This window comes from Oncorhynchus gorbuscha, unplaced genomic scaffold (assembly GCF_021184085.1).
Source record: "Oncorhynchus gorbuscha isolate QuinsamMale2020 ecotype Even-year unplaced genomic scaffold, OgorEven_v1.0 Un_scaffold_4030, whole genome shotgun sequence".
Classification (NCBI taxonomy): Eukaryota; Metazoa; Chordata; class Actinopteri; order Salmoniformes; family Salmonidae; genus Oncorhynchus; species Oncorhynchus gorbuscha.
In genome coordinates, this window is record NW_025748144.1 from 13599 (window position 1) to 39744 (window position 26146).

At 43.9% G+C, this 26146-nt stretch overlaps 1 protein-coding gene across 1 annotated transcript; it reads left to right on the forward strand.

The window, feature by feature from the left end:
- Positions 1–1083: 1083 nt before the first annotated feature.
- Positions 1084–24537, forward strand: LOC124028322 (neuronal cell adhesion molecule-like). The gene is made up of 13 exons (XM_046340426.1): positions 1084–1275; positions 1751–1768; positions 2502–2607; positions 6143–6336; positions 7476–7598; positions 8795–8965; positions 19554–19665; positions 20458–20642; positions 20797–20928; positions 21332–21475; positions 21679–21790; positions 23485–23651; positions 24326–24537. The coding sequence occupies exons 1-13, from the start codon at positions 1182–1184 to the stop codon at positions 24535–24537; spliced, it is 1770 nt and encodes a 589-aa protein (XP_046196382.1). The 5' UTR covers positions 1084–1181.
- Positions 24538–26146: the final 1609 nt, after the last annotated feature.

Sequence of the window (26146 nt, forward strand, 5' to 3'; positions counted from 1 at the left end):
GGGGAGAGGGAGAGAGAGGGAGAGAGAGAGAGGGGGAGAGAGATGGAGAGGGAGAGAGATAGATGGAGAGAGGGAGAGAGAGGGAGGGAGAGAGAGGGAGAGGGAGAGGGAGAGAGAGAGAGAGAGAGAGAGAGAGAGAGAGAGAGAGAGAGAGAGAGAGAGAGAGAGAGAGAGAGAGAGAGAGAGCGAGAGAGCGAGAGAGAGCGAGAGAGAGGGAGAGAGAGGGAGAGAGAGACAGAGAGAGAGGGAGAGAGAGAGGGTTGAAAACTCAGGTCTGGGACATGGTACATCGTCCGGTGAACACTGCTCACCTGTGGTTTGTGGTTACAGCCCATTACACTACAACCAGTCCAGTTCCAATACTCGCTGGAGCACTCAGACCTGCTGTACACTGTAGTGTTCATAGGTTGCCTTTGACGACTTAGGGGCCCTTGGCGGTTTTCTGTTTTGTGGTTGTTTGAAGTTATCTGTTGAATTGATGGGTTAAGAGAATCTAATGGTGTACATCAATTTCACTTTGAATTACTGTCATTTCTTAATTCTTAAGTAGGTCTTACTGCACTGCTGCATGGGTAGTATCTAATGGAGATCCTAATGAACTAAACTAAACAGTACTTCATCTCTCTGTCTCTCTCTCTGTCTCTGTGTCTCTGTCTCTCTCTCTCTCTGTCTGTCTGTCTGTCTGTCTGTCTGTCTGTCTGTCTGTCTGTCTGTCTGTCTGTCTGTCTGTCTGTCTGTCTGTCTGTCTGTCTGTCTGTCTGTCTGTCTGTCTGTCTGTCTGTCTGTCTGTCTGTCTGTCTGTCTGTCTGTCTGTCTCTCTCTCTCTCTCTCTCTCTCTCTCTCTCTCTCTCTCTCTCTCTCTCTCTCTCTCTCTCTCTCTCTCTCTCTGTCTCTCTGTCTCTCTGTCTCTCTGTCTCTCTGTCTCTCTGTCTCTCTCTCTCTCTCTCTCTCTCTCTCTCTCTCTCTCTCTCTCTCTCTCTCTCTCTCTCTCTCTCTCTCTCTCTCTCTCTCTCTCTCTCTCTCTCTCTCTCTCTCTCTCTCTCTCTCTCTCTCTCTCTCTCTCTCTCTCTCTCTCTCAGCTGACTGACTGGTGTGGTGGATACCCTGCTTGACCCCCACATAGTCCTGATTGTGGAGAGCTCTGACCAGGGGGGAAGACTTTTAACGTGACACGCCGGACCATGGACAGGAAGAGGAAATGGGTGCTGAGCAGCGGTGCTTTGCTGGTGATATTCCTTGGTCGCATGACCACAGCCTTAGAAGTGCCTCTTGACCGTAAGTACAGTAGGATATGGTGACTGTAGATCACAGTATTGAATGGGTACTGTATTATTTTATTACTGGAGTTGACATTACAGGTTACAAGTTAGTATGTAGAGGGTTTGAAAGCATCCAGTCAATGAACCATAGATACAGTAGCTTCCTTCCAGTGACTTGCATCTCAACAACACTACATGGTTACATGATATGCATGTTGGGACAGATCTCTGATTTAGTTCAACCCTAGTGGAGAGGAATCTTCTAGTATTGTCTTGCCACGTTGTTAGGCACCCTATTCCCTTTATAGTGCACTACTTCTGACCAGAGCCCTATGCACCCTGGTCAAAAGTAGTGCACTACAGTGTATAGGGAATAGGCTGTCATTTGGGACTCAGCCATTACCCACATGATCTTTATCTGCCTGTTGACTAATACTCAGCTTTCCTCACCTTCCTCAACATTTTTATGACTGTTGATGGGGGACAAACAGCTGAAGTTCTGGAAGGATGTAAGTGATGAGTCCGGGACTCTGCTGTGAGATGTGGAGTGATGGAGCGTGGAGATCTTACTGTTGTGTGGATTGGAGTGACGTCGCTTAAATTTGCATGTAGCTATTTTGGCCCCTGTGTTTACAAACAAGCTGTTTATTGAGGTTTGTGATTTCCTGTTTGTTATTGACGTTTGAACCATTTCATTGAATGGGAAAACAATGATGGTCTAAGGGAATAATACGATGAAGTGATGATGTACATGTAGCATGTTGTCTAGTTGTCTAGTGGTCCACTACACAATGTGTTGTGGTTGAGCAATACAGGAAGTGTCTGCTGCATCTTATCCTGCTGAGTGCATGCTCTTTACATTTCCTTCCATTTGATCTAATGCTGGCTAACGTGTTGCTAACATGTTGCGAAGGTGTTGCTAACGTGTTGCTAATGTGTTGCTAACGTGTTGCTGATGTTTTGCGAACGTGTTGCTAACGTGTTGCGTCTGCTTCTCTCCCTGAGTGAGTGTGTGTGTGCATATATATGTGTGTGTGTGTGTTTGTGAGTGTGTGTGTCTCTCTCTCACTGGGTGCATGTGAGTGAGTGTGTGTGTGCATATGTGTGTGTTTGTGAGTGTTTGTGTCTCTCTCTCACTGTGTGTGTGTGTCTCTCTCTCACTGGGTGTGTGTGTGCACATTGTTGAGCAAAGTGTGTGTAGATTTGCCTCTGTTTAACACCCCTCTTACTCCTCTCCTCCAGTACCACAACCTCCCACTATAACCCATCAATCCCCTAAGGATTTCATCATCGACCCTCGGGAGAACATCCTCATCTACTGTGAGGCCAAAGGGAAGCCGCATCCCAGGTGAGTGGAATGCTGTGTGAATAAATCCCCATGGAGACCATTACCATAGAGACCCATTGTCTGTCGCTTTAGTAACGTTTGACTGCTCCTAACTGCCTACATTTAAGTAGAAACTCCCTCTTGAGAGTCTCTACACTCTTAGAAAAAGAAGGTGGTATCTTGAATCAAAAAGGGTTATTTGGCTGTTCCCATAGGAGAACCCTTTAAAGAACCCTTTAAGGTTACAGATACACCACCTACAATACTGACTCTCAATAGGAGGTTTCTAAACCATTAGATACACCACCTACAGTACTGACTGTCAATAGGAGGTTTCTAAACCATTAGATACACCACCTACAGTACTGACTGTCAACAAGAGGTTTCTAAACCATTAGATACACCACCTACAGTACTGACTGTCAACAAGAGGTTTCTAAACCATTAGATACACCACCTACAATACTGACTGTCAACAAGATGTTTCTAAACCATTAGATACACCACCTACAGTACTGACTGTCAAAAAGAGGTTTCTAAACCATTAGATACACCACCTACAGTACTGACTGTCAATAGGAGGTTTCTAAACCATTAGATACACCACCTACAATACTGACTGTCAACAAGATGTTTCTAAACCATTAGATACACCACCTACAGTATTGACTGTCAACAAGAGGTTTCTAAACCATTAGATACACCACCTACAGTACTGACTGTCAATAGGAGGTTTCTAAACCATTAGATACACCACCTACAATACTGACTGTCAACAAGATGTTTCTAAACCATTAGATACACCACCTACAGTACTGACTGTCAATAGGAGGTTTCTAAACCATTAGATACACCACCTACAGTACTGACTGTCAACAAGAGGTTTCTAAACCATTAGATACACCACCTACAGTACTGACTGTCAACAAGAGGTTTCTAAACCATTAGATACACCACCTACAGTACTGACTGTCAATAGGAGGTTTTCTAAACCATTAGATACACCACCTACAATACTGACTGTCAACAAGATGTTTCTAAACCATTAGATACAGTACTGACTACCAACAATATTATATTATATATTATATTAAGAGGTTTCTAAACCATTAGATACACCACCTACAGTACTGACTCTCAAGAGGAGATTTCTAAACCATTAGATACACCACCTACAATACTGACTCTCAACAAGAGGTTTCTAAACCATTAGATACACTACCTACAGTACTGACTCTCAAGAGGAGGTTTCTAAACCATTAGATACACCACCTACAGTACTGACTCTCAAGAGGAGGTTTCTAAACCATTAGATACACCACCTACAATACTGACTGTCAACAAGATGTTTCTAAACCATTAGATACACCACCTACAGTACTGACTGTCAATAGGAGGTTTCTAAACCATTAGATACACCACCTACAATACTGACTGTCAACAAGATGTTTCTAAACCATTAGATACACCACCTACAGTACTGACTACCAACAATATTATATTATATATCATATTAAGAGGTTTCTAAACCATTAGATACACCACCTACAGTACTGACTCTCAAGAGGAGATTTCTAAACCATTAGATACACCACCTACAATACTGACTCTCAACAAGAGGTTTCTAAACCATTAGATACACTACCTACAGTACTGACTCTCAAGATGAGGTTTCTAAACCATTAGATACACCACCTACAGTACTGACTCTCAAGAGGAGGTTTCTAAACCATTAGATACACCACGTACAGTACTGACTCTCAAGAGGAGATTTCTAAACCATTAGATACACCACCTACAGTACTGACTGTCAACAAGAGGTTTCTAAACCATTAGATACACCACCTACTGTACTGACTCTCAAGAGAAGGTTTCTAAATCATTAGATACACCACCTACAGTACTGACTCTCAACAAGAGGTTTCTAAACCATTAGATACACCACCTACAGTACTGACTGTCAACAAGAGGTTTCTAAACCATTAGATACACCACCTACAGTACTGACTCTCAAGAGGAGGTTTCTAAATCATTAGATACACCACCTACAGTACTGACTCTCAACAAGAGGTTTCTAAACCATTAGATACACCACGTACAGTACTGACTCTCAAGAGGAGATTTCTAAACCATTAGATACACCACCTACAGTACTGACTGTCAACAAGAGGTTTCTAAACCATTAGATACACCACCTACAGTACTGACTGTCAACAAGAGGTTTCTAAACCATTAGATACACCACCTACAGTACTGACTCTCAAGAGGAGGTTTCTAAACCATTAGATACACCACCTACAATACTGACTCTCAACAAGAGGTTTCTAAACCATGAGATACACCACCTACAGTACTGACTGACTCAACAAGAGGTTTCTAAACCATTAGATACACCACCTACAGTACTGACTCTCAAGAAGAGGTTTCTCCATTAGATACACCACCTACAGTACTGACTGTCAATAAGAGGTTTCTAAACCATTAGATACACCACCTACAGTACTGACTGTCAACAAGAGGTTTCTAAACCATTAGATACACCACCTACAGTACTGACTCTCAAGAGGAGGTTTCTAAACCATTAGATACACCACCTACAGTACTGACTCTCAACAAGAGGTTTCTAAACCATTAGATACACCACCTACAGTACTGACTCTCAAGAGGAGATTTCTAAACCATTAGATACACCACCTACAGTACTGACTGTCAACAAGAGGTTTCTAAACCATTAGATACACCACCTACAGTACTGACTGTCAACAAGAGGTTTCTAAACCATTAGATACACCACCTACAGTACTGACTCTCAAGAGGAGGTTTCTAAACCATTAGATACACCACCTACAAGACTGTCAATTTTCGCAACCATGAGATACACCACCTACAGTACTGACTCTCAAGAGGAGGTTTCTAAACCATTAGATACACCACCTACAGTACTGACTGTCAATAGGAGGTTTCTAAACCATTAGATACACCACCTACAGTACTGACTCTCAAGAAGAGGTTTCTAAACCATTAGATACACCACCTACAGTACTGACTCTCAACAAGAGGTTTCTAAACCATTAGATACACCACCTACAGTACTGACACTCAAGATTGGGTTTCCAAATGAGTCACATGAATCCCAATGACTTGTCATCATTATTCAGCCCTATTCCAAGTGTCAATTACGTTTTACTGTACTGTACTGTACTGTACTGTACTGTACTGTACTGTACTGTACTGTACTGTACTGTACTGTACTGTACTGTACTCTACTCTACTCTACTGTACTGTACTGTACTGTACTGTACTGTACTGTACTGTACTGTACTGTACTGTACTGTACTGTACTGTACTGTACTGTACTGTACTGTACTGTACTGTACTGTACTGTACTGTACTGTACTGTACTGTACTGTACTGTACTGTACTGTACTGTACTGTACTGTACTTTATTCTACTCTACTCTACTCTACTCTACTCTACTCTACTCTACTCTACTCTACTCTACTCTACTCTACTCTACTCTACTCTTGCCTACTTTAACCCTGTATGTTTCATCCAGCTTTTCCTGGACACGGAATGGGACACATTTTGACGTGGAGAAGGACTCGAAGGTGTTGATGAAGCCGAGCTCAGGGACGCTGGTCATAGACATCAGTGGGGAGAAGGCTGAGGCCTACGAGGGGATCTACCAGTGTACCGCACGCAATGAGCACGGGACCGCTGTTTCCAACAACATCTTCATCAGACAGTCGAGTAAGAACCGTTATTTCCAACTGTTACTGAGCCTGTCTTTACCCTGAGACTGTCTTTAACCTGAGACTGTTTTTACCCTGAGACTGTCTTTAACCTGAGACTGTCTTTACCCTGAGACTGTCTTTACCCTGAGACTGTCTTTAACCTGAGACTGTCTTTACCCTGAGACTGTCTTTACCCTGAGACTGTCTTTACCCTGAGACTGTCTTTAACCTTAGCCAACCTTAGTACAACACTTTTACCTTGAGACTGTCTTTACCCTGAGACTGTCTTTAACCTGAGACTGTTATTAACCTGAGACTGTCTTTAACCTTAGCCAACCTTAGTACAACTCTTTTACCCTGGGATTCCAGCCATAACAAACCTACCCACTTTGTAAACTCTCCCTGAAGGGATGATGAATCTGTATTGAACAAGTATTATAATCAGCAGATCTTTTCAATGTCTTTACAGATTAGAGTTAAGCATTCTGATATTTTAAAGACACAACTCCCTGTTGAACATTTTAAACAGGGACCCTCCCTCCCTGTTGAACATTTTAACCAGGGCCCCTCCCTCCCTGTTGTATATTTCAAACAGGGCCCCTCCCTCCCTGTTGAACATTTTAAACAGGGCTCCTCCCTCCCTGTTGAACATTTTAAACAGGGCCCCTCCCTCCCTGTTGAACATTTTAACCAGGGCCCCTCCCTCCCTGTTGTATATTTCAAACAGGGCCCCTCCCTCCCTGTTGAACATTTTAAACAGGGCACCTCCATCCCTGTTGTACATTGTAAACAGGGCCCCTCCCTCCCTGTTGAACATTTGAAACAGGGCCCCTCCCTCCCTGTTGAACATTTTAAACAGGGCCCCTCCCTCCCTGTTGAACATTTTAAACAGGGCCCCTCCCTCCCTGTTGAACACTTTCACAGGGCCCCTACCTCCAATTTCCCCTGTTGTACATTTTACACAGGGCCCCTACCTCACTGCTGTCTGTAATCCCTCTCACCCCACCCCCCCTAAGTTTTAGATGCACTATTGTTAAGTGACTGTCCCACTGGATGTCATAAGGTGAATGCACCAATTTGTAAGTCGCTCTGGATAAGAGCGTCTGCTAAATGACTTAAATGTAAATGTAAATGATGTCTGTTTATGTGACACAGGGTCCCCCTTGTGGTCAAAGGAGAGGAAAGAGGCAATAATGGTACAGGTGGGAGTGTCTCTGGTGCTGCAGTGTCGACCGCCTGCAGGCCTGCCCCCTCCCATCATCTTCTGGATGGACAACAGTAAGTCTTCAAGGGGTTTCATACATTTCTACACATTGTGTGTTGGTTTACATCCAGACAGTACGCTGTCAAGTCCAATTCTAGAAGTCATATTGCCGGACTGCGTTCTGAGATGATATAGGGGCTGTTTTTGGTTGTCAGTAAGCATACATATTTAGTGTAATTGTATACAGCCGCTGCCTGTTCACCCCGCTATCATCCAGAAGGCGAGGTCAGTACAGGTGCATCAAAGCAGGGACCAAGAGACTGAAAAACAGCTTCTATCTCAAGGCCATCAGACTGTTAAACAGCCACCACTAACATTGAGTGGCTGCTGCCATACATGTAAAAATGTATCACTAGTCACTTTAAACAATGCCTCTTAATATAATGTTTACATACCCTACATTACTCATCTCATATGTATATACTGTACTCTATACCATCTACTGCATCTTTATGTAATACATGTATCACTAGCCACTTTAAACAATGCCTCTTAATATAATGTTTACATACCCTACATTACTCATCTCATATGTATATACTGTACTCTATACCATCTACTGCATCTTTATGTAATACATGTATCACTAGCCACTTTAAACAATGCTACCTAATATAATGTTTACATACCCTACATTACTCATCTCATATGTATATACTGTACTCTATACCATCTACTGCATCTTTATGTAATACATGTATCACAAGCCACTTTAAACAATGCTACCTAATATAATGTTTACATACCCTACATTACTCATCTCATATGTATATACTGTACTCTATACCATCTACTGCATCTTGCCATCTTTATGTAATACATGTATCACTAGCCACTTTAAACAATGGCACTTTTATGTTTACATACCCTACATTACTCATCTCATATATATATACTGTACTCGACACCATCTACTGCATCTTGCCTATGCCGTTCTGTACCATCACTCATTCATATATCTTTATGTACATATTCTTTATCCCTTTTCACTTGTGTGTATAAGGTAGTAGGTTTGGAATTGTTAGGTTAGATTACTCGTTGGTTATTACTGTATTGTCGGAACTAGAAGCACAAGCATTTCGCTACACTCGCATTAACATCTGCTAACCATGTGTATGTGACAAATTAAATTTGATTTGATGTGCAACATATTTTATGTGATACATCATCTCTCCTCTTCCTCTTCCTCTCCTTCCCCCCTCCCTCGCAGACTTCCAGCGCCTGCCTCAGAACACGCGTGTGTCCCAGGCGTTAAACGGAGACCTGTACTTCTCTAACGTCCTATTGGACGACACCAGGAACGACTACATCTGTTACGCCCGTTTCCCTCACACACAGACCATCCAGCAGAAACAACCCATCACTGTCAAAGTCCTGGACAGTAAGTGTCCATCCCACTCAGCACAGAGGCTTTAAACCAGTCCCAGTGGGTTCCTACACCTGAGTGTCCATCCCACTCAGCACAGAGGCTTTTAACCAGTCCCAGTGGGTTCCTACACCTGAGTGTCCATCCCACTCAGCACAGAGGCTTTTAACCAGTCCCAGTGGGTTCCTACACCTGAGTGTCCATCCCACTCAGCACAGTGGCTTTAAACCAGTCCCAGTGGGTTCCTATACCTGAGTGTCCATCCCACTCAGCACAGAGGCTTTAAACCAGTCCCAGTGGGTTCCTACACCTGAGTGTCCTCCCACTCAGCACAGAGGCTTTTAACCAGTCCCAGTGGGTTCCTACACCTGAGTGTCCATCCCACTCAGCACAGAGGCTTTAAACCAGTCCCAGTGGGTTCCTACACCTGAGTGTCCATCCCACTCAGCACAGAGGCTTTTAACCAGTCCCAGTGGGTTCCTACACCTGAGTGTCCATCCCACTCAGCACAGAGGCTTTTAACCAGTCCCAGTGGGTTCCTACACCTGAGTGTCCATCCCACTCAGCACAGAGGCTTTTAACCAGTCCCAGTGGGTTCCTACACCTGAGTGTCCATCCCACTCAGCACAGAGGCTTTAAACCAGTCCCAGTGGGTTCCTACACCTGAGTGTCCATCCCACTCAGCACAGAGGCTTTAAACCAGTCCCAGTGGGTTCCTACACCTGAGTGTCCATCCCACTCAGCACAGAGGCTTTTAACCAGTCCCAGTGGGTTCCTACACCTGAGATGTTTACTGATCTGTAAGGGAGAAGCTCCACCTCTACACTGCTTATACATATTGATTCCCTTCAGATCTGCAAATAAGGGTTAGGGCCAAGGAGAAGGGAGCCTTGGGCTAGACGGTCTTTATCCTGGGCTGTCCCTGGGTCCTCCTTCCCTGAGTTGTCTGGTCCTATCTGACTGTTAGTGTTAACCGTGACATTAGGTCATTGCCTTGTTATGCAATATTTTAGTATAGTGATAATTTTGAGTATTTTGTAATTCTCATCATTCTAATGTGTGATGCATTTTTGAACTGTCCTTTTATGTTGTTGTTGTTTGATGATATTTGTTTGATGACATCCCTTCCTCTAACTGAATCTCCTCCTGGTTGTTCCCTGTAGATATCTATGTAGCACCTCTAACTGAATCTCCTCCTGGTTGTTCCCTGTAGATATCTATGTAGCACCTCTAACTGAATCTCCTCCTGGTTGTTCCCTGTAGATGTCTATGTAGCACCTCTAACTGAATCTCCTCCTGGTTGTTCCCTGTAGATATCTATGTAGCACCTCTAACTGAATCTCCTCCTGGTTGTTCCCTGTAGATATCTATGTAGCACCTCTAACTGAATCTCCTCCTGGTTGTTCCCTGTAGATGTCTATGTAGCACCTCTAACTGAATCTCCTCCTGGTTGTTCCCTGTAGATGTCTATGTAGCACCTCTAACTGAATCTCCTCCTGGTTGTTCCCTGTAGATATCTATGTAGCACCTCTAACTGAATCTCCTCTGGTTGTTCCCTGTAGATATCTATGTAGCACCTCTCCTCCTGGTTGTTCCCTGTAGATATCTATGTAGCACCTCTAACTGAATCTCCTCCTGGTTGTTCCCTGTAGATATCTATGTAGCACCTCTAACTGAATCTCCTCCTGGTTGTTCCCTGTAGATATCTATGTAGCACCTCTAACTGAATCTCCTCCTGGTTGTTCCCTGTTCCCTGTAGATATCTATGTAGCACCTCTAACTGAATCTCCTCCTGGTTGTTCCCTGTAGATATCTATGTAGCACCTCTAACTGAATCTCCTCCTGGTTGTTCCCTGTAGATATCTATGTAGCACCTCTAACTGAATCTCCTCCTGGTTGTTCCCTGTAGATGTCTATGTAGCACCTCTAACTGAATCTCCTCCTGGTTGTTCCCTGTAGATATCTATGTAGCACCTCTAACTGAATCTCCTCCTGGTTGTTCCCTGTAGATATCTATGTAGCACCTCTAACTGAATCTCCTCCTGGTTGTTCCCTGTAGATATCTATGTAGCACCTCTAACTGAATCTCCTCCTGGTTGTTCCCTGTAGATATCTATGTAGCACCTCTAACTGAATCTCCTCCTGGTTGTTCCCTGTAGATATCTATGTAGCACCTCTAACTGAATCTCCTCCTGGTTGTTCCCTGTAGATATCTATGTAGCACCTCTAACTGAATCTCCTCCTGGTTGTTCCCTGTAGATATCTATGTAGCACCTCTAACTGAATCTCCTCCTGGTTGTTCCCTGTAGATATCTATATCTAGCACCTCTAACTGAATCTCCTCCTGGTTGTTCCCTGTAGATATCTATGTAGCACCTCTAACTGAATCTCCTCCTGGTTGTTCCCTGTAGATATCTATGTAACTGCACCTGGTTGTTCTAACTGAATCTCCTCCTGGTTGTTCCCTGTAGATATCTATGTAGCACCTCTAACTGAATCTCCTCCTGGTTGTTCCCTGTAGATATCTATGTAGCACCTCTAACTGAATCTCCTCCCTGATATCTATGTTGTTCCCCCTGTAGATATCTATGTAGCACCTCTAACTGAATCTCCTCCTGGTTGTTCCCTGTAGATATCTATGTAGCACCTCTAACTGAATCTCCTCCTGGTTGTTCCCTGTAGATATCTATGTAGCACCTCTAACTGAATCTCCTCCTGGTTGTTCCCTGTAGATATCTATGTAGCACCTCTAACTGAATCTCCTCCTGGTTGTTCCCTGTAGATATCTATGTAGCACCTCTAACTGAATCTCCTCCTGGTTGTTCCCTGTAGATATCTATGTAGCACCTCTAACTGAATCTCCTCCTGGTTGTTCCCTGTAGATATCTATGTAGCACCTCTAACTGAATCTCCTCCTGGTTGTTCCCTGTAGATATCTATGTAGCACCTCTAACTGAATCTCCTCCTGGTTGTTCCCTGTAGATATCTATGTAGCACCTCTAACTGAATCTCCTCCTGGTTGTTCCTCCTCCTGTAGATATCTATGTAGCACCTCTAACTGAATCTCCTCCTGGTTGTTCCCTGTAGATATCTATGTAGCACCTCTAACTGAATCTCCTCCTGGTTGTTCCCTGTAGATCTAACTCTATGTAGCACCTCTAACTGAATCTCCTCCTGGTTGTTCCCTGTAGATATCTATGTAGCACCTCTAACTGAATCTCACCTCCTGGTTGTTCCCTGTAGATATCTATGTAGCACCTCTAACTGAATCTCCTCCTGGTTGTTCCCTGTAGATATCTATGTAGCACCTCTAACTGAATCTCCTCCTGGTTGTTCCCTGTAGATATCTATGTAGCACCTCTAACTGAATCTCCTCCTGGTTGTTCCCTGTAGATATCTATGTAGCACCTCTAACTGAATCTCCTCCTGGTTGTTCCCTGAATCTCCTCCTGGTTGTTCCCTGTAGATATCTATGTAGCACCTCTAACTGAATCTCCTCCTGGTTGTTCCCTGTAGATATCTATGTAGCACCTCTAACTGAATCTCCTCCTGGTTGTTCCCTGTAGATATCTATGTAGCACCTCTAACTGAATCTCCTCCTGGTTGTTCCCTGTAGATATCTATGTAGCACCTCTAACTGAATCTCCTCCTGGTTGTTCCCTGTAGATATCTATGTAGCACCTCTAACTGAATCTCCTCCTGGTTGTTCCCTGTAGATATCTATGTAGCACCTCTAACTGAATCTCCTCCTGGTTGTTCCCTGGTTAGATATCTATGTAGCACCTCTAACTGAATCTCCTCCTGGTTGTTCCCTGTAGATATCTATGTAGCACCTCTAACTGAATCTCCTCCTGGTTGTTCCCTGTAGATATCTATGTAGCACCTCTAACTGAATCTCCTCCTGGTTGTTCCCTGTAGATATCTATGTAGCACCTCTAACTGAATCTCCTCCTGGTTGTTCCCTGTAGATATCTATGTAGCACCTCTAACTGAATCTCCTCCTGGTTGTTCCCTGTAGATATCTATGTAGCACCTCTAACTGAATCTCCTCCTGGTTGTTCCCTGTAGATATCTATGTAGCACCTCTAACTGAATCTCCTCCTGGTTCTATGTTCTAACTGAATCTCCTGGTTGTTCCCTGTAGATATCTATGTAGCACCTCTAACTGAATCTCCTCCTGGTTGTTCCCTGTAGATATCTATGTAGCACCTCTAACTGAATCTCCTCCTGGTTGTTCCCTGTAGATATCTATGTAGCACCTCTAACTGAATCTCCTCCTGGTTGTTCCCTGTAGATATCTATGTAGCACCTCTAACTGAATCTCCTCCTGGTTGTTCCCTGTAGATATCTATGTAGCACCTCTAACTGAATCTCCTCCTGGTTGTTCCCTGTAGATCTGTAGCACCTCTAACTGAATCTCCTCCTGGTTGTTCCCTGTAGATATCTATGTAGCACCTCTAACTGAATCTCCTCCTGGTTGTTCCCTGTAGATATCTATGTAGCACCTCTAACTGAATCTCCTCCTGGTTGTTCCCTGTAGATATCTATGTAGCACCTCTAACTGAATCTCCTCCTGGTTGTTCCCTGTAGATATCTATGTAGCACCTCTAACTGAATCTCCTCCTGGTTGTTCCCTGTAGATATCTATGTAGCACCTCTAACTGAATCTCCTCCTGGTTGTTCCCTGTAGATATCTATGTAGCACCTCTAACTGAATCTCCTCCTGGTTGTTCCCTGTAGATATCTATGTAGCACCTCTAACTGAATCTCCTCCTGGTTGTTCCCTGTAGATATCTATGTAGCACCTCTAACTGAATCTCCTCCTGGTTGTTCCCTGTAGATATCTATGTAGCACCTCTAACTGAATCTCCCTGGTTGTTCCTGGATATGTTCTAACTGAATCTCCTCCTGGTAGATATCTATGTAGCACCTCTAACTGAATCTCCTCCTGGTTCCCTGTTCCTATGTAGCACCTCTAACTGAATCTCCTCCTGGTTGTTCCCTGTAGATATCTATGTAGCACCTCTAACTGAATCTCCTCCTGGTTGTTCCCTGTAGATATCTATGTAGCACCTCTAACTGAATCTCCTCCTGGTTGTTCCCTGTAGATATCTATGTAGCACCTCTAACTGAATCTCCTCTAGATGTATGTAGCACCTCTAACTGAATCTCCTCCTGGTTGTTCCCTGTAGATATCTATGTAGCACCTCTAACTGAATCTCCTCCTGGTTGTTCCCTGTAGATATCTATGTAGCACCTCTAACTGAATCTCCTCCTGGTTGTTCCCTGTAGATATCTATGTAGCACCTCTAACTGAATCTCCTCCTGGTTGTTCCCTGTAGATATCTATGTAGCACCTCTAACTGAATCTCCTCCTGGTTGTTCCCTGTAGATATCTATGTAGCACCTCTAACTGAATCTCCTCCTGGTTGTTCCCTGTAGATATCTATGTAGCACCTCTAACTGAATCTCCTCCTGGTTGTTCCCTGTAGATATCTATGTAGCACCTCTAACTGAATCTCCTCCTGGTTGTTCCCTGTAGATGTCTATGTAGCACTGCATGCTCATGATGTTCTGATTGATTTTTACAGTGGATGCGATCAATGAAACTGTGGCAGCTATGTACAATTATAACTGAACAATTTATTTGTTGGTGAGTGCTGGTTTACCCTTATCCCAAAGTGAACCCAGCCCCATCCCAACTCCTCCTTTTTCCCTGTATTCTAACCAACCTGGACTATACCTGACCCAGCTGACACCAACACCTGTAGTATAACCTACCTGGACTATACCTGACCCACCTGACTCCAACACCTGTAGTATAACCTACCTGGAATATACCTGACCCACCTGACTCCAACACCTGTAGTATAACCTACCTGGAATATACCTGACCCACCTGACGCCAACACCTGTAGTATAACCTACCTGGACTATACCTGACCCGCCTGACGCCAACACCTGTAGTATAACCTACCTGGACTATACCTGACCCACCTGACGCCAACACCTGTAGTATAACCTACCTGGACTATACCTGACCCAGCTGACACCAACACCTGTAGTATAACCTACCTGGAATATACCTGACCCACCTGACGCCAACACCTATGTAGCTGTAGTATAACCTACCTGGACTATACCTGACCCACCTGACTCCAACACCAGTAGTATAACCTACCTGGACTATACCTGACCCACCTGACTCCAACACCTGTAGTATAACCTACCTGGACTATACCTGACCCACCTGACTCCAACACCTGTAGTATAACCTACCTGGACTATACCTGACCCACCTGACTCCAACACCTGTAGTATAACCTACCTGGACTATACCTGACCCACCTGACTCCAACACCTGTAGTATAACCTACCTGACCCCCTGACTCCAACACCTGTAGTATAACGTACCTGGACTATACCTGACCCACCTGACTCCAACACCTGTAGTATAACCTACCTGGACTATACCTGACCCAGCTGACTCCAACACCTGCAGTATAACCTACCTGGAATATACCTGACCCAGCTGACTCCAACACCTGTAGTATAATCTACCTGGACTATACCTGACCCACCTGACTCCAACACCTGTAGTATAACCTACCTGGACTATACCTGACCCACCTGACTCCAACACCTGTAGTATAACCTACCTGGACTATACCTGACCCACCTGACTCCAACACCTGTAGTATAACCTACCTGGACTATACCTGACCCACCTGACTCCAACACCTGTAGTATAACCTACCTGGAATATACCTGACCCACCTGACTCCAACACCTGTAGTATAACCTACCTGGACTATACCTGACCCCCCTGACTCCAACACCTGTAGTATAACCTACCTGGACTATACCTGACCCACCTGACTCCAACACCTGTAGTATAACCTACCTGGACTATACCTGACCCCCCTGACTCCAACACCTGTAGTATAACCTACCTGGACTATACCTGACCCACCTGACTCCAACACCTGTAGTATAACCTACCTGGAATATACCTGACCCACCTGACTCCAACACCTGTAGTATAACCTACCTGGACTATACCTGACCCACCTGACTCCAACACCTGTAGAATAACCTACCTGGACTATACCTGACCCACCTGACTCCAACACCTGTAGTATAACCTACCTGGACTATACCTGACCCACCTGACTCCAACACCTGTAGTATAACCTACCTGGACTATACCTGACCCACCTGACTCCAACACCTGTAGTATAACCTACCTGGACTATACCTGACCCAGCTGACTCCAACACCTTTAGTATAACCTACCTGGACTATACCTGACCCACCTGACTCCAACACCTGTAGAATAACCTACCTGGACTATACCTGACCCACCTGACTCCAACACCTGTAGTATAACCTACCTGGACTATACCTGACCCACCTGACTCCAACACCTGTAGTATAACCTACCTGGACTATACCTGACCCACCTGACTCCAACACCTGTAGTATAACCTACCTGGACTATACCTGACCCACCTGACTCCAACACCTGTAGTATAACCTACCTGGAATATACCTGACCCAGCTGACTCCAACACCTGTACCTACCTGGACTATACCTGACCCACCTGACTCCAACACCTGTAGTATAACCTACCTGGACTATACCTGACCCACCTGACTCCAACACCTCTAGTATAACCTACCTGGACTATACCTGACCCAGCTGACTCCAACACCTGTAGTATAACCTACCTGGACTATACCTGACCCACCTGACTCCAACACCTGTAGTATAACCTACCTGGACTATACCTGACCCAGCTGCTCCAACACCTGTAGTATAACCTACCTGGACTATACCTGACCCAGCTGACTCCAACACCTGTAGTATAACCTACCTGGACTATACCTGACCCAGCTGACTCCAACACCTGTAGTATAACCTACCTGGACTATACCTGACCCACCTGACTCCAACACCTGTAGTATAACCTACCTGGACTATACCTGACCCAGCTGACTCCAACACCTGTAGTATAACCTACCTGGACTATACCTGACCCACCTGACTCCAACACCTGTAGTATAACCTACCTGGACTATACCTGACCCACCTGACTCCAACACCTGTAGTATAACCTACCTGGACTATACCTGACCCGCCTGACTCCAACACCTGTAGTATAACCTACCTGGACTATACCTGACCCACCTGACTCCAACACCTGTAGTATAACCTACCTGGACTATACCTGACCCACCTGACTCCAACACCTGTAGTATAACCTACCTGGACTATACCTGACCCAGCTGACTCCAACACCTGTAGTATAACCTACCTGGACTATACCTGACCCAGCTGACTCCAACACCTGAGTATAACCTACCTGGACTATACCTGACCCAGCTGACTCCAACACCTGTAGTATAACCTACCTGGACTATACCTGACCCAGCTGACTCCAACACCTGTAGTATAACCTACCTGGACTATACCTGACCTGATCATCTACTCCCGACCTCATCCTGTGTGACTAAATTCACATTGATAGCATAATATAACAAAATAACATCAAACCATGTTAATTACATTCCATAACTAAATCCTCTCCTTTTACCCTGTACTGTGTTAACTTAGCTTACCTTCTTACTTAGAAAACCAAATGCCTAAAAGGTGTATTCATTTGTAGGAAACCCATCAAGACAAAGAAACCAATCAAATCCATGTTCTTTACTGAAATGAATGTTCCTTTCTTTGGATGGGCATTTATCTACTAATGTTAACCAATGGGCATTCATCTACTAATGTTAACCAATGGGCATTTATCTACTAATGTTAACCAATGGGCATTTATCTACTAATGTTAACCAATGGGCATTCATCTACTAATGTTAACCAATGGGCATTTATCTACTAATGTTAACCAATGGGCATTCATCTACTAATGTTAACCAATGGGCATTTATCTACTAATGTTAACCAATGGGCATTCATCTACTAATGTTAACCAATGGGCATTTATCTACTAATGTTAACCAATGGGCATTCATCTACTAATGTTAACCAATGGGCATTTATCTACTAATGTTAACCAATGGGCATTTATCTACTAATGTTAACCAATGGGCATTCATCTACTAATGTTAACCAATGGGCATTTATCTACTAATGTTAACCAATGGGCATTTATCTACTAATGTTAACCAATGGGCATTTATCTACTAATGTTAACCAATGGGCATTTATCTACTAATGTTAACCAATGGGCATTTATCTACTAATGTTAACCAATGGGCATTTATCTACTAATGTTAACCAATGGGCATTCATCTACTAATGTTAACCAATGGGCATTTATCTACTAATGTTAACCAATGGGCATTTATCTACTAATGTTAACCAATGGGCATTCATCTACTAATGTTAACCAATGGGCATTTATCTACTAATGTTAACCAATGGGCATTCATCTACTAATGTTAACCAATGGGCTTTCATCTACTAATGTTAACCAATGGGCATTCATCTACTAATGTTAACCAATGGGCATTCATCTACTAATGTTAACCAATGGGCATTCATCTACTAATGTTAACCAATGGGCATTCATCTACTAACGTTAACCAATGGGCATTCGTCTACTAATGTTAACCATAAGCTTCCCATTGGTTAAGCATTATTCATAGTAAAAAGGATGCTCCTCCTAGTTTAAATCCAACACATAAACCAATAGTTAGATGATGAAATCCAAAGTGAAGCACACAGCATACAGAACTAGTATGATGAAACACTTGCATGTGACATATACAGTATTTTCTCTCTCTCCCATCTAGATCTTTCCATGTTCTTTTAATGTAAGTCTCTGACCCTGAAAAAGGCATGCATGGAAAGATCATTAAACACAACCTGTGTTCTGTCCATCCAATCAGCGGTTCACGTCAATGTGTTGTATACAACACATTCCTCCCAGCTCTACTCACTCAATTTAGTCTCATTGTAAATTTACCCGCAAGAGATTTTCCAAGACCTTTCAGTAAGGGCTTGCTTAGGGCTAAACATGTCAGAATCATAGCAGCCGTAGCTAGCTTATGGCTAAAATCTGTCATATGATTATATCGAGGAAGGATAATAAGGGAGAAATCCTAGATCCCTTGGTTGTCGTGGCAACGGATTGACGACTGGACGGCCTGTCTCTCCAGGTGTTGTGTGTCTACTTCAGACCAGTGGCCCTATATAGTGCACTATGGGGAAAAGGGAGCCATTTGGGAAGCAGCCTGTGAAAGGGCCAACGTAGGGCCAACGCCTGGCTACAGTTAACTCATTATATATCCACTACCACAGTCCATAACAGCACGGGATATTACTACTATCCTATAATAGTCTATATGCCGCTGGTGCTGGACTACTGGCTCTACGGACTGAATGGTCACAGCTAGCTACAGACAGTTATACCCTTTCCACAATCCAGCAGCTACATTTACCCACCACCCAGGTCAGAGAAGTACTACTTAACTTGGCTCAGCTCGGCTTGGCTCAGCTCGGCTTGGCTCAGTAGTGTGAACAGGGTATAGGAACGTGTGGTTCTGGTGCTGAGATGATTGTGTTTCCTGTCCTGTTCTCCAGACAGTCCATCGGGGGAGCGGCGACCCAGCTTCATGGCTCCTCTGGGGCGGAGCAGCACCCAGATGGCCCTGAGGGGAGGGGTTCTGGAGCTAGAGTGTATCGCTGAAGGACTGTAAGTACGCCCACAACACTGCATGAACAACACTGCATGAACAACACTGCATGAACAACACTGCATGAACAACACTGCATGAACAACACTTCATGAACAACACTGCATGAACAACACTTCATGAACAACACTGCATGAACAACACTGCATGAACAACACTGCATGAACAACACTTCATGAACAACACTTCATGAACAACACTGCATGAACAACACTTCATGAACAACACTTCATGAACAACACTGCATGAACAACACTTCATGAACAACGCTGCATGAACATCACTGCATGAACAACACTGCATGAACATCACTGCATGAACAACACTGCATGAACAACACTGCATTAACAACACTGCATGAACAACACTGCATTAACAACACTGCATGAACAACACTGCATTAACAACACTGCATGAACAACACTGCATGAACAACACTGCATGAACAACACTGCATTAACAACACTTCATGAACAACACTGCATGAACAACACTTCATGACCAACACTTCATGAACAACACTGCATGAACAACACTTCATGAACAACACTGCATGAACAAGGTTTTTACTTCTGTTTTTGCACAAGGGCAGGTTGGTTTGTTTAATCTTTGTCTGTGACATTCAGCAATACTACTTTGTTGCCTTGTCAAGACAACATCATGTCTTCTATTGCTAAAATCAGGCTGGTTACCTAGACAACATTGGACTAGCTGTCTGTCTGTTCTTTTTGGCAGAGGACAATACACAGATATTGGTAAGTGATTTATTTCGTTGTTGTTGTTTCTGCTAGTCCGACTCCGGAGGTGTCCTGGTATAAGGAGAGTGGCGATCTTCCTAGCAGCCGGATGTCCTTCCACAACTTCCAGAAGACGTTGAAGATCGCAGATGTGATGGAGGCGGACGCCGGGGACTACCGCTGCACGGCCAAGAACAGCCTAGGCTCCGCCCATCACACCATCAAAGTCAACGTCAAAGGTCTGTGACACAAAGAAGAGTTGGGACTAGATGGAATATGTGGAGAAATGTTCCTAACACTCCTAGTACCTTTACGGTGTTGTGGATTTTAAAAGGGGTTTTCTATAGGTCTGTCCCTCTCTCTCTCTTTCTCTGACTCTCACCCCCCCCCCAGCGGCTCCGTTCTGGATCAGTGCCCCCAGGAACCTCATCCTGGCCCCGAAGGAGACGGGCATCCTCACCTGCAGAGTCAGTGGAGACCCCAAGCCCCAAATCGCCTGGTCCGTCAACGGAGTCCCCATCAAAGGTGAGTCTAGTCCACTTCCACCCCAGACTGAGGCTCAATGGAACGAATCCTAACTGGAGAAATGCACACTGAAGCGTACATTTACATTTCAGTAATTTATCAAACGCTCTTATCCAGAGAGATGTATAGTCAGTGTGTTTCACTTATGTAGGTAGAACAGCAGCAGAGCTCATATACTATTGCATAAATCATTCATTGATGTCAGTGAGGGATTTGCACAAATTATGGTGCTGCGCGCAAGTAGAGTATCCAATCAAATTAGGATTCATCCCCTATGTGGGCAGAGCACATATCTACACGATGTTACCCCTCAACTATGAACATCCAGATGTGCAGGAGGAAGGGTGAACAGAGGTTTGAATGTGTGACATACTGTATATCTAGCCTGTGATCCCCTTGATAGACTCTCCAAAGGACACGAGTCGGAAGGTGGAGGACGACACAGTGATTCTGAGCGACGTCCAGACCGGCTCCAGCGCTGTCTACCAGTGCAACGCCTCCAATGAGTTTGGCTACCTGCTGGCTAATGCTTTTGTCAATGTGCTCGGTGAGTCTCTGGAAACACAACCATTGAATCTGCCTTTTAGAATCAGAATATTGAGTCAATAAACAAAAAAACTCTAAACTCTGGAGCTTTACAACTCTTGAACATTGTTGTGGCCAATGACAGCATTTTGTGTTCTCTGCATCATTCTCATGTCACGTTATGGTTTAGTAATAATTATCAATATGATTTGTTTCTGTTTTCAGCCGAAGCACCAAGGGTGCTGACTCCCCCCAACAATGTGTACCAGGTCATCACCAACAATCCTGCTTTCCTGGACTGTGCTTCGTTTGGCTCGCCCATACCAACCATCACATGGTTAGTCCATCTGGCTCTAAGTCTTGCAAGCCAGTCAGCCAGACTCACAAGCCAGTCAGCCAGACTCAGCCAGAGTCAGCCAGACTTAGTTTCACAAGCCAGTCAGCTTGACTCTCACAAGCCAGTCAGCCAGACTCTCACAAGCCAGTCAGCCAGACTCTCACAAGCCAGTCAGCCAGACTTTTAACTCCTCTCTGTTTCACAAGCCAGTCAGCCACTCTCTGTTAACACCTCTCTGTTAACACTCACCCAGTCAGCCACTCCATTAACACCTCTCTGTTAACACCTCTCTGTTAACACCTCTCTGTTAACTCCTCTGTTAACACCTCTCTGTTAACACCTCTCTGTTAACACCTCTGTTAACACCTCTCTGTTAACACCTCTCTGTTAACACCTCTCTGTTAACTCCACTCTGTTAACACCTCTCTGTTAACACCTCTCTGTTAACACCTCTCTGTTAACTCCTCTCTGTTAACACCTCTCTGTTAACACCTCTCTGTTAACACCTCTCTGTTAACACCTCTCTGTTAACTCCTCTCTGTTAACTCCTCTCTGTTAACTCCACTCTGTTAACACCTCTCTGTTAACACCTCTCTGTTAACACCTCTCTGTTAACACCACTCTGTTAACACCTCTCTGTTAACTCCTCTGTTAACTCTCTCTGTTAACACCAGTCTGTTAACACCTCTCTGTTAACTCCTCTCTGTTAACTCCTCTCTGTTAACACCACCTCACCTCTCTGTTAACAACACCTCTCTGTTAACACCTCTCTGTTAACTCCTCTCTGTTAACACCACTCTGTTAACACCTCTCTGTTAACACCTCTCTGTTAACAACACCACTCTGTTAACACCTCTGTTAACTCCTCCTCTGTTAACACCACTCTGTTAACAACACCTCTGTTAACACCCACTCTGTTAACCCACTCTGTTAACACCTCTCTGTTAACTCCTCTCTGTTAACACCTCTCTGTTAACTCCTCTCTGTTAACATCTCACCTCTCTGTTAACTCCTCTCTGTTAACACCTCTCTGTTAACAACCTCTCTGTTAACACCTCTCTGTTAACTCCTCTGTTAACACCACTCTGTTAACACCTCTCTGTTCCTCTCTGTTAACTCCTCTCTGTTAACACCTCTCTGTTAACACCTCTCTGTTAACACCTCTCTGTTAACACCTCTCTGTTAACACCTCTCTGTTAACTCTCTGTTAACTCCTCTCTGTTAACAACACCTCTCTGTTAACACCTCTCTGTTAACACCTCTCTGTTAACTCCTCTCTGTTAACACCTCTCTGTTAACACCTCTCTGTTAACACCTCTCTGTTAACACCTCTGTTAACACCTCTCTGTTAACAACCTCTATTAACTCTGTTAACACCTCTCTGTTAACACCTCTCTGTTAACACCACTCTGTTAACTGTTAACACCATCTGCACTTCCTAATGGAGTTCACTGAACTCCTAGTGTGAGTCGCTCTGGATAAGAGCGTCTGCTAAATGACTTAAATGTAATGTAAATGTGTGATTGTGAACAGAGGGCTGTTAATGAATATCACACAGTGTCCCTTAAAGTCCTTCAGTCACAAACTGTTCAACATGATCTTCTCATAAAGAACTGAGCTGATGAATAACTACATTCATAAAGTCTCACAGGGATCTAGTGTTCTAATGCAGTGACCTAGTGTTTCCTCTGCAGGTTTAAGGACAGCCAGACCAGTATCCTGAATAGAGACCCATATGTGATCCATAATAACGGTACCTTAGAGATCAACGTAGCCCAGTCCCTGAACAGTGGCAAGTACACCTGTATAGCCTCCAACAACCTGGGAACCAGGGAGAACCATGTCTACTTGGAGGTCAAAGGTCAGACAAGCCTGCTTATAACCTGATTATAATGCTTCATGAATGTAGTTATAGACACTTATGGATGTATTTATAGATGTTACCATTTTTATTTTACCTTTATTTAACAAGGCAAGTCAGTTAAGAATAGATTCTTATTTTCAATGACAGCCTAGGAACAGTGGGTTAACTGCCTTGTTCAGGGCAAAACGACAGCTCGGGGATTCGATCTTGCAACCTTCCGGTTACTAGTCCAACTCTAACCACTAGGCTACCTGATGCCCCAATCTATTTATAGATGTTATAATACATTATGAATGTAGTTATAATACATTATGAATGTAGTTATAGACACGTATAATGCATTATGAATTTAGTTATGGACACTTATAATGCATCATGAATGTAGTTTTAGACACTTAAAATGCATAATGAATGTAGTTATAGACACTTATAATGCATTATGAATGTAGTTATAAATATTATAATGCATTATGAATGTGGTTATAGATGTTATAATGCATTATGAATGTAGTTATAAATATTATAATGCATTATGAATGTAGTTATAGATGTTATAATGCATTATGAATGTAGTTATAATGGTGTTATAATGCATTATTAAGATAGGTGTATTCATTATTAAGAGGGTATTCATATGAAGTGTAACCATATATGTGTGTATTGTCCTTCAGAGCCGACGAGGATCCTGGCCCAGCCAGAGTACATGGTGGTCCAGAGGAACAGGAAGGCAGTGTTTGAGTGTAAAGTTAAACACGACCCCACCCTCATCCCCACCATGAACTGGCTCAAAGACAACGGAGAGCTGCCTGACGACGAGAGGTACTCTAGAGTAGACCATCTCCTCTATACACACCTTCTCTCTATAGATATGGGTCTGCTATAGGCCAGTGGTGGTCAACCCTACTCCAGGAGAGATTAACATCCTCCCTGATTCTGACACACCTCATTCTACTAATCAAACTGCTCCCCAGGCCCTCCTCAGGCCCTCCTCAGGCCCTCCTCAGCCCCCACATTAGGTGTGTTACAGCAGGGCTGGAGCAAAAGCCTGAACAAATTATGTATTTGGTAAATGTATGATTGGATTTGCTTTTTCATTATTTTTTTCACCTTTATTTAACCAGGTAAGCTAGTTGAGAACAAGTTCCCATTTCCAACTGCGACCTGGCCAAGATAAAGCAAAGCAATGCGACAGAAACAACAACACAGAGTTACACATGGAATAAACAAGCGTACAGTCAATAACACACTAGAAAATAAATAAAGTCTATATACATTGTGTGCAAATGGCTTGAGGAGGTAAGGCAATACATAGGCCATAGTAGCAAAGTAATTACAATTAACACGAGTGATAGATGAGCAGATGATGATGAGCAGATGATGGTGTGTAAGTAGTGATACTGGTGTGCAAAAGAGCAGCAAAGTAAATAAAAACAATATGGGGGATGAGGTATGTAGATTAGGTGGGCTATTTACAGATGGACTATGTACAGCTGCAGCGATCTGTTAGATGCTCAGATAGGTGATGTTTAAAGTTAGTGAGGGAAATGTAAGTCTCCAACATCAGCTATTTTTGCACTTCGTTCCAGTCATTGGCAGCAGAGAACTGGAAGGGAAGGCGGCCAAAGGAGGTGTTGGCTTTGGGGATGACCAGTGAGATATACATGCTGGAGTGCGTGCTACGGGTGGGTGTTATTATCATGACAGTGAGCAGAGATAAGGCGGAGCTTTACCTAGCATAGACTTATAGATGACCTGGAGCCAGTGGGTCTGGCGACGAATATGTAGCGAGGCCAGCTGACTAGAGCATACAGGTCGTAGTGGTGGGTGGTACAAGGCGCTTTGGTAACAAAACGGATGACACTGTGATAGACTACACCCAGTTTGCTGAGTAGAGTATTGGAAGATATTTTGTAGATGACATCGCCGTAGTCGAGGATCGGTAGGATAGTCAGTTTTACTAGGGTAAGTTTGGCGGCGTGAGTGAACGAGGCTTTGTTGCGAAATAGAAAGCCGATTCTAGATTTGATTTTGGATTGGAGATGTTTGAAATTAGTCTGGAAGGAGAGTTTACAGTCTAGCCAGACACCTAGTTATTTGTAGTTGTCCACGTATTCTAGGTCAGAACCGTCCAGAGTAGTGATGCTAGTCGGGCGGGCGGGTGCGGGCAGCGTTACAGTTGAAAAGCATGCATTTGGTTTTACTAGCGTTTAAGAGCAGTTGGAGGCCACGGAAGGAGTATTGAATGGTATTGAAGCTTGTTTGGAGGTTAGTTAACACCAAATACCTGTCCAAATAAGGGCCAGAAGTATACAGAATGGTGTAGTCTGCTTAGAGATGGATCAGGGCATCACCTGCAGCAGGAGCGACATCGTTGATATATAAAGAGAAAAGAGTCGACCCGAGAATTGAACTCTGTGGTACCCCCATAGAGACTGCCAGAGGTCCGGACAACAGGCCCTCTGATTTGACACACTGAACTCTGTCTGTGAAGT